General features: G+C 40.5%; 1 protein-coding gene across 1 annotated transcript; it reads right to left on the bottom strand.

The window, feature by feature from the left end:
- Positions 1 to 807: 807 nt before the first annotated feature.
- On the bottom strand, positions 808 to 7,797 carry LOC108673673 (CARD- and ANK-domain containing inflammasome adapter protein-like; the record flags this gene model as incomplete). The annotated part of the gene is made up of 5 exons (XM_018161531.1): positions 5,860 to 7,797; positions 3,627 to 3,758; positions 2,821 to 3,030; positions 2,316 to 2,396; positions 808 to 971 (listed from the first exon to the last, which is right to left on the bottom strand). Coding segments are annotated over exons 1-5 (2,525 nt in total), but the record flags the coding sequence as incomplete, so codon positions are not given.
- Positions 7,798 to 10,550: the final 2,753 nt, after the last annotated feature.

Here is a 10,550-nt window from a genome sequence, read left to right as displayed (position 1 = left end):
GTTTTCTTTCATTTTTTTCGAAAAATTTACACGAACAAAAATGTCTTAGAATTCTATTTTACATATGTGTACCAAGTTTGTATAATAGCCGAGATAAATTTTACCCTAGACGCTCCCCTTAAATAAGCAGCGGTTCGCACATCGACAAACTGAAACTTTACCTGCAATATAGTAAATAATAGCGGTTTTAGCGTTTGTTAGGCCGTATGCCATAGGCCTGTCGCCGATTCTTAATATAGCAAAAAATTCACAGCTTGTTGCTGTCTTGAACGTGCAATATCCTGCTCCAATATGCTTTGCATAACCGCCCGGCCTCCTTGCCCGTTCTGACCAGAAACGCGCCCCAGAGCTTTAATCGAACCCGCGCCCCTCTCCTTGCCGATTCTGACCAGAAACTGGCGCACAGAGCTGGGATCGAACCCGCGCCTCTCTGCTCCAATCTTGGTACTCTGAACTGAAGCCACTGGGCCACCCTGCCCCATCATGAACTTTTTCCGTTTGAATAGTTTCATAATTTTATAATTATATAGCGCTATGCTGTCACCAATTTCAATAGACCAAATATGGCCTGTCGCCAATTCTTGGCAACGCAAAATTCTCGCGGCTTGCCGCGCTTTGAACCCGCAACCCTCTGCTCCAATCCTAGTACTTCGAGCTGAAGCCACTGGGCCACCCTACACCGCCATGAACTTTTTCCGTTTGAATAGTTTCATAATTTTATAATTATATAGCGCTATGCTGTCACCAATTTCAATAATCGTGATCGTGGCTATATAAAATCAAGTTGCCTGTATTCGACCAGCTGACCTGATTACTTCAGCCATGCGGTTGCCCGGGTAGTACGTGAACTGCTTCTGGCCGCTGACGTGAATAATCCTTTTGATATTGCGCAACTTGTTGATCTTGACGAGCAGCTGCTGGTTGTTGCCGAATAGCTGCAGGCGCGGCAGGAAGCGCTGCAGGAAGGGCACCTGACGATAGAAATTCTAGACTAAAAGTCCGAAACAATAATCACAAGGACTTTCAGGAGAAAGGAGAAAACAATCACAAGGACTTTCAGGAGAAAGGAGAAAACAATCACAAGGAATTTCAGGAGAAAGGAGGAAACAATCACAAGGATTCAGGAGAAATGAGAAAACAATCACAAGGACTTTCAGGAGAAAGGAGGAAACAATCACAAGGACTTTTTTTCACTTTCACCTTGTCGTAAATTTTCACAATGAGAATACGGGATTGCTTATGCACATACATTTATGCACATACATACATTGATCCATAGTCATCCTGGATGCGTTAAGAATAGTCATTAAAAATTGACTATAGTGTAAAATATCATTGATATCGTCCGTCATTATTGCTTGTAAGGGCAATAATAAATCAAACAATAACAAATAATATTATTTGTCTCACTGTACCATCGGTACAGAGAGACCCGGCGTTGCGTCTGCCTGTGCAGCGGTAGGCACACCGACCAATCATTGTAGAGTTCATCTTTGTGTTGGCTGGTTATATTTAAAGCAGCATTAGTAACCTTGATCAAATACAGTATAAACCATCATTTTCTTCTTTCTTGCTAGTTCCTCTGGTATAAAAAGTTGTGACTTTCAACAAGCGTGTTTTGTTGTTGGGGGACTTTCTATCTCTTCACGAACTGACGTCTCCCCGACACATAGCCGTGATCGTTCTTCAATCAGCTTTTCTAGACCAAGGATTTTCAATAGATAAACAGTTGAAAGTAAATATAATTAATGATGAATAAATAGAAACAAAACAACAAGCCTAACACCCTAAAAACCTAACCTAACCATAAACCGTGCGTTTCAATCACTTCCAATTAACTTCTCAGGTTTCAAGTCAAATATTGATCGCGTTCAAATATTGACTTCAAATATTTAGGCCTTCCTGAAATAGAACAAAAATAACGCTTGAAATAACTAAATAGAGAATGAATATTTAATAAACATATAAAACAAATTACCATGTACAAATAATCAAAAATACGAAACGATTCACTTCTAAAATTGAACAATCACAAATATAATCACAGAGCTATCAATTAACGTACCTCCACGCAAGAATACTATACACATTGATAGACTAAACGCCCTATCTGCTTGGAGGTCAAAGGTGATGAATACAAAATGAAAAATCAAATCCTAAACCCAATGCATTGCAACTTAAAAATCAGCAATAAATCCATTTCCTCTACAATGTCGTTGGCTGGTTTAACGCGTGTTGCTGATGTCCAACAAGCGTCATTCGTAATTCAGTATTGTTGATACTTGGCTGCACGGTATTACATGGTCCAGTCTCACCTTGATGAACAGCTGCTCGTTGAGGTACACGAACTCGATTTTCGACTTGAGGCTGTAGAACTCCGCGTCTTCCTTGATTTCCTGTTGCAATACAGTAATTGGCTGTCAGCGGGAGCAATAGTAGGTGGAAAATAATATTTGCACGCATCTTCTCTTCTTTTGCATGCATCTTTTTTCATTATAATTAAGGCATTACACATTTATTCCAGTATTACAATGTGTTGCGCGCTTGTGTTTATTTATCATTCCTCGTTATGGGGAATCGTTATTGAAAATTCGTGAATAGAAGAAAATTTCAATGCATGTACAGTAACTTTACATAACCTCCAATCAATACATTTTAATTTCAAAATTTAAGTTCATTTCCAATGATATTCATCGAATATCAAACGTGTTGTCAGATTTATGCAATCGAAAAAAATTTTGGTATCTACATTAAAGTTCAACACTATCGAACCATACTGTCAATGCTGAGTGGCACATTTATTTTATGAGTAGTGCTAACCTTAACATCATTGACGGCAAAGCCCGTCATGACGTTCATTAGGACGAGGTAGACGAGGAAAATAAATAATAGGAACATTATGACAGATGATGTGTTTTGGAAAGTGCCATCCTTCGTCAGCTGCTCGCTGATGGACGAAAACTCGAACTCGCCCGTTGACATGACGATGGTGCGCACAAACGTCGGCCAGAAGTCCAGGTGGCCCTTGTTCTGTTGGACGAACATTAGTGAGGGACGTATGTTTTTCTCCTTCTTCATTACTTTTGTATAGTTGCTTAGAGATTAAATACCCATTCGCAGGCTTGATGACCTACGTGTTAAACGGTCCTTGTCTACCACTAGTGAATATATAAATAAAAATAACAATTTTTATACCAAGGAAGGGATGCCTAAATTGCAATTGTTAGCTCCGCATAGTTCGGTAATTATTTGAAAAATGTAGGCAACAAAGCAAGATTTTCTACGCTCCACACTCAGAAAAATAAGTGGAACATGTTGTCCAAATAGAATCACAATTTCTCACCCACACCACAAGCAGAACTCTGACGTAGTTCTGATATACGCGCTTCTGCCTGTCCAAACTGGACCAGGATGTCCCATACAAGAGCAAATACTGCATCATTTTCTGGATGAGGTCTCACTTATTTCTTTGATCGAGTGCAGAAGTTGAGCATAAAGAAGTACTTGTTTTGAGTCCAATGTTTGAGTCCTATGTTTTGAGTCCTATGTTTTGATTTTTATGTACAAATTACATAAAAAAATGAATCATCTGGCAATTTTCCTTATCGGAAAGCTGCATGTCTTACCTGTGCATCATCGTCAGGCTGCAGGGTGACGAAAAAGCCGAAACTGAACGCGACGATGGGGAGCATGAAGATCAAAATGAGCTTCAGGAAGTTCCAAGACACGAGGCGCAGCATCGCGACGTAGACACGCGTCTGCGGCAGGCGGCTGAGCACTAACAACCAATTATAACTGGAATTTCGAAACAAAAAAAATTGTATAAAATTTCAAAATATCTTGGAGAATAAAGCGCTTCGGTGACAAGCTCGATCATCAGTTTGACACTCTAAAATGCAAATCTCATCAACCAGTAAAAAATGGTACAAAATGTCGAGATTAAAACCTAAATTGACAAATTAACGAAAAATCAATTTAAAAATAACCGAGTGCAGACATGCATATAAAAAGTTCGTTAGTCAGGAAGACCAGTTGTAGAAGCTGAAATTCAAAAGTCGCTATCAGATACATGGACACCGCATTGCTAGGCATGAACTCATACCGCTGATAATAACAGTTATATAAACTTGATATCGGTTTACGGAATTGATATCTGCTGATCGAATGACTTACCTGTTACCCAAGCTTAAAGCCTGTTGATCGAACAAATAACCTGTTACCCAAACTTAAAGCCTGTTGATAGAACAAATAACCTGTTACCCAGGCTTAAAGCCTGTTGAAAGAACGACTAACCTGTTGCCCGTGCTTAACCCTTTGTTCTCCGACTGTAACAATCGTTATGTACTAGCAGCGGAGACTGCCGTTAATCGATACGTGGATAAACCGTTAACTCTTCGTCTTCGGGCGGTAAGTTTCGTCACCAGGGCCTATACTTTCAAAAAAATTTAAGAGATCGTAAGTTCATCAGCCAATCATTGACGGCCTTTCAAGCATTATCCACCAATCATAGACAAGAAAATAGAGCTTAAAAACTTACGTTCACTTAGCGAGTTTTGAAAGTATGGCCCAAGTCCTCTAGATACGAATTCTACTACGCTTAGTATTTTTATACAGAGATAAATTGTTATTAGTTGCTGGGGGACGACCTCCGTCACTCGTGTAACTCATTTTCATTTAGGTACAGATAGGCATAAGCATTTAAGCTATGTTTAGTAAAACACGTCTGCACAATTTTTTCCCCTTACCAGCTCGTAACTAAAACATGAATGAATAAGATCCTGAAAGTATACAAAACTTAAAATGAGGAACGTTGAAGTCAAAATGTTAATGGAAAATTGTTGCTAATAAATATAAATAAATTTAGACTATTCCCTATAACCGTAATAAACAAAGACTAAAATAGTTGATTGTGAGACTACTCCCTGTCTCATAGATAGCCGTGAATTTGAATTTATGCAATAAGTAACCATGCCAGTACCATTTTCAGTTGTTTGATGTATACATTTGTCAGCTTAGAAGACATACCTATATATTTACTTTGATACAATTATTAACAGCAACTTTAATTCAAAACTCAAGATAAGTAATGAGCATTATAGCATTAATTTGCTTAATCGCTAGTTACCAAAAATTTGAAAAAAAGAAAAATGAAAAGCAAGTTACCATACGTTCCATGAAAATGTCTCCAAGACCAGCTCCATCATCAGTACAGAGAGTTTAGGTTTTTATGTGCCTAATTTCAATGTTCTGGTATCGTTTCTTGGTTTTTTTTTATCTTTTCCGCGCATTTTTGATTTTCTATTGTGATTGTCCTTGTATTTTATTCTATTTTAATTCAATACTTTTGGTTCAACTAGAGATGGAGCTGGTCTTCGAAATATTTATGTTGAGCACATGGTGAACTTCCTTGGCTTTTCTTTTTTTTTTAAATCCTTGGTCAAATTGAATTAATGAAGCTCACCCATAGGCGATGACCAACCAGGCCGAGAGGTGTCGAGTAGCGGACGCGGACAGCGGTGCAAAACAGTACACCAGAAATGCTATGATCAAAAACCATTTCAAGTAGTTCTCGATACACCAAATGTAACTTTTACACGTGAACGCGATCTGGAAAAGTTCCTTAACCATCATGGAGACTGTGATTATGAGGAGAAGAGACTTGAAGACGGTGAGAGCACTTTGGTACTGCAGAATTCCATCCTCTAAATGCTGGGTTTCTGCGGAGTTGTTTGACGAAGCCAAGTTTTCAAGCGAGCGTAAGGTTAGCTTGTCCAATCGATGAATCTCAACTGTCAATGCCAATAAGAAATATAGACAGAACATATAGTGCAAAAAATTGAGAAAGAATAATAGGAATACCTTCTCCCATTTGGCGTAAATGAGAGTTTGTATGAGTGGATGTTTGATGCAGTTGCGATGTTCGTGGCTTTGACTGACTTTGTATAGCAGTGAAACTTCGTTCTCGAGCTGTTGAACTTTAGTGGGCTCGCTGGGGGTTACAAACATCATATAGAGAAATAAATTCAGAATGTAAAGTGGAAATACCTTCCTCCACTTGGCGTAAAGGAAAGTTTGTATAAGTGGATGTTTGATGGAGTTGCGGTGTTCTTGGCTTTGACTGACGTCGTATAGTAGCGATACTTCGTTCTCGAGCTGCTGAACTTTAGTGGGCTCGCTGGGGGTGGGGCTCATCAGGAACTGGCAGTTCAGCTCAAGAGTGTAATTGCAATTCAAGGTATCTTCTTCAATAATCCTCTTTTTCCTCTCGGGATCCAAGGTACCATTTTGCTCAACGGCTTGGGACTGAACCTTGATGCAATTATCCATGGTTTTCTCGAGTGTCTTGGCCATTAAAGCATTGAGAACCGTTCCCATATTTTGCTTGCCGATCATTCGACGCTCGCCGAGATACGCTCCATGTTCGAGAAGAATCGTCATGGCGTCTTGGTTGTTCATTGCACCGGCAATGTGGAGAGCCGTTTGGTTGATGTCGGGCCTTTCATCCTTTTGATTAACATCTATTAAAACGTCGTCTTCAAACAAGCGGTTCAGGCATTCATATTTATTCGAATTATAGCATTTTGTTGCTGTTTTATCAATATCTATGTTATTTTCCAGCGCTTTTTGCAGTAGAGAAAAACTTTTGTGCCGCAAGTCAATGCGGTTACTATTCTTCTTTGTTTTCATCTCATTTATGAGGAGGTTCGCGATAGCCAAGTCTCCATGAGCCAGTGCACTGTGCAGGGCAAGCTCCCCCTTCCTGCTGGTGGACCAAGGGTCGGCTCCGGCCAGAAGGAGCGCCCTCACCCCCGTCTCGCTGCAGCGGTCAACAAGGTAGTGTAAGACTTTCTTCGACCCGAGGTAGCAGTTGGCCGCCGCACGAACTTCCTGGGTGGCACTCACCCCGCTAAACATGTCAGCAATTCCTTCAGATTGGTCGCCTACAAGTAGGTTGAGAAGTTTTGCAGTCGCGGTTTGAGACAGTGGCAAAGTTGTGGCCTCATCCTGACTGATCGGAACGTTATGCTCAACTAAAATTTGTCGTGTGTGCTCGTCGATACTTGCTCCTTTCTGCACCAATTTCTGGCAAAATGTTTTCAAAGAACCCGTCTTACTGGACATTTTCTCTGCTGCGGCTCGCAAGGGAGTGAACTTATTGTAATTCAAAGCGTCCATGTCCAAACTTGGACACTCAAGCAAAGCATCGACGCATTTATCGAAGTTCTCGATAAATGGAGCAGCAGCTAGTGGCCCCTGCACTGCCTGATTCCCCTCCGCTCGCAGCAGTGACCTCCGCACTGCCCGATTCCCCTCCACTCGCAGTAGTGGCCTCCGACTGCTCAATTCCCCTCCCCTGGCCGCCGCATAAACCAGCAGGTGGAGAGGGGAATTTCCATAATCATTTCGTACGTTTACAGTAGCTCCTGCCTTAATAAGTTTAGTGATGGCATCACAATTAAGACTCTTCACCGCTGCATTTAGAGGCGTGTTACCCTTGTTGTCTGGCGAGTCTAGGACGTCCAGGCTGGGGTGTGATTCGAGCAAGACCTTCAGGCACTCCGGGGCGGGTATCTCAACAGCCGCATGGAGCGCCGTCTTGTGGTCCTTTGACTCTTGGGGCCGCGCCACCAGCTCCAGCATCTCGTGGTGCGCACCAGCTCCAGCGTCACAAAGCAGCTGCCGAAGCTTTGTGGCGTCGTCCTTCTCAATGATCTTAAAAACTTCCTTCCAGTTCGGCCTCTTTGCGTTGTCTGGTACGAGTAAAGGGCGCTGACTTACAATGTCGATTAATTCCATAGTGCCTGCAAGAAAAAATGAGTTAATTATATTGGCCGACTTATACTGCAGGGGCAACTGATATCTCACTTAGCCACCAAAATGAAAATGTTCTGCTGATCTTGAACTCTGAGCAGACACTGTGGAGATTGTTAAAATATACACATATATATTTTTAATCCCAATTTATCCTGTTTGTACAGCTTATAAACATTCAAATAATTAAAGAATAATTTTGCTCGAATTTTACTTTAATTTTGCCTAAAAAAGAAAAACTGTTTCGTTATTTATGATACTTTATCAGATAATATATAAATACGGTGTATTCCATCATTAGTTGGATGTATTCTGCCAGAAGCTTGATGTATTCGGCTATGAGTTTGATGTATCGAAGAAATTCACACAATATTCAGCATATTATGTGTCAACGAAATTTATTACCAGTTTTGTGATGCGTCCGACCCCAACCCACCATATTTGCATACCCCAGAATTACGTAATTCCTCTGAAGGCGTCAGCTTTGCCAACTATCGCGTCTCCTAAAATATTAATGCTTTGCCGTCTGCATGCGCTTCCCTGTAACATGTCATCAACAGAAGATAACGGGCAATACCATAGTAAACTTCACTTAACTCTATTGATATCTATTCCGATATGACACGTTTACGGTTAAAGATTTTAAAATGAAATCCAAGAAAGTTTAATAGATTTCCAGCAGGTTATGGGCGAATGAGATTCATTGGCTGCCTCTATTCGCAAACGAAATTTCAAGGTCACCTGCGAAGTCGGCTAAGTTAAATAATTTTCGAACCACAGGCAAAAAAAGGAATCATGCGTAAACTGTAAGATCATGAATAACTTGTAAACTGCAATCGAGAAATTCGTTCTTGTTTTGAAATAAACAGTTGAGATTTTTCAGTCTGATTTACTGATGGCGTATCTTCGAGAGTTATTTCCATAGACTGTTTTTTCTTCCTCATGCTCCATTTTTGTACCACACTTTAAAATTTTTCGTAATTGCCTGAATAGATCCAGGCTTCGGTGAGAATTTTTCAATTAGAAAAATTTGAATTTTCTTATAGGTGATCTGAAATTCTTTGATCAGAATCTATGTCTCTCCCGAACAGCGGCCATATTGATTTCTTATAATACAATTTACTTTCTTTCCTGACCCACTAATTTCGAGAATGTCGTTTGGGTATAAACTGTACACGTATTTACATATATCTTATGTAGGAAAGATTTCTTTGTGCATCAACCTTAATGATTTCCGTGAACTTTATGACAATTTTAATTAGTCGAATAAAATGAAAGATCGAATATCGAGGCACTTCATAATTTTGCATCAATATAATAATTCTTTTGATCATTATATTCATTCCTCTGGACGCACGTAAACTGTAAATCGGTGTAAAAATAAATTTAAAAAAGAAAAAAATTATAAAAATTCCAGTCGGAACTCGCTCAGCCAGCAACCGTCGTCTCGTCTGGCGACATTTCCCACCGACACACGCTTTCCCGGGTCCCGGCAGTCAAGAATGCGCGACGAAAGCGGAAATATTTAATTTTTTGTTTTATTTAGCCCGAATTTTCATCAATTCACTTGATTTAGAATGGCACTCTTCTCACATTTATACGTTCATTTTCAAATATTCCATTAAAAAAGTAAGACAAAAGCCTAACGTTGAATCCTAAGAAAAAATGTTCAATTACGTTCAATATCAAAATGTTCAGTTAAGTCCACAACATCAACAAAGAACTGCAGCTGCCAAATTTCCACAACAGCTAAACATTTCCCCAACAGCTGAAAGTTTCTCCAACATCTCAGTCACTGCTTAACCTGGAGCACTGATGGCCGGAGCTGACATTTCCGTTGGAGTTGGCGCCATCTTGGAAGTTGGCGGTCACCCACTGAAAGGCATCGCTGAATATTTCTGCCATATGTCTATATCTTTTAAAAATGTCATTCGTATGCACTGTAAAAATTTTGCTATTCAAATGTTGTGGAAAATCATAAAATGACAAACTTAATGCGCTTTGGAAGGTTGAAAATCTATCATACGAATATTTTTAAATTAATAAATTTATTTCGACTTCAGAGGAATGCATGGACGATAAGTACTTGTTTCAGTCCTGAGTTAAATTCACTTTCTTATTAAAACAACTTCAACTCCAACTTGCATTCACTGAAATAAGAATTTCTGCCACCCATTGGATTGTACCGCACTAATCTGCGATCACGGTTTATCATAGACATATAACGTGATTACAAGTTAGCTAGGTAATTTAGTACCATGATAGTGAGGATGGGGCAGTGCGGGAGGTTACCTGCGCACCACTGATATGTTACGTGCGCCCCACAGAGAAGTTTCCTGCGCACCATCGAGAGAATGCCTGCGCACTCAGCGGTTGCCTGCTCCGCGCACCGACTCCAGTTAAAATTTAGGGCAGGGGATAGAACCGGCCATCGCCGGCTAAAAAGGGCCGACGTAGGGACCCGCCAGTGCCACGAAAGAGCAGAAATGCCCACATTAGATACGATATACAGTAACTAGCAGCGCTAATTAACCTCTGAGCACCTGCTCTGGTGGGCTCTGCCCTGCGAACATGCAGTACTCAACGAGCTCCTCCGGCTCAAACCCCCTCATCGCCCGATCTGGGCCGGCTCTGGCAGCGCGCAGCAGTTGAGTTGGACCGGTGGTCGACTATGTGATCACGATTTAAAATTATGTTTTCCTTCTCAAGCCAAGATCAACCTACACGTTGCTCTTAAC

Source organism: Hyalella azteca, unplaced genomic scaffold, assembly GCF_000764305.2.
Source record: "Hyalella azteca isolate HAZT.00-mixed unplaced genomic scaffold, Hazt_2.0.2 contig10183, whole genome shotgun sequence".
In the NCBI taxonomy this organism is placed as follows: Eukaryota; Metazoa; Arthropoda; class Malacostraca; order Amphipoda; family Hyalellidae; genus Hyalella; species Hyalella azteca.
This window is presented reverse-complemented; position numbering and strand designations above follow the sequence as displayed.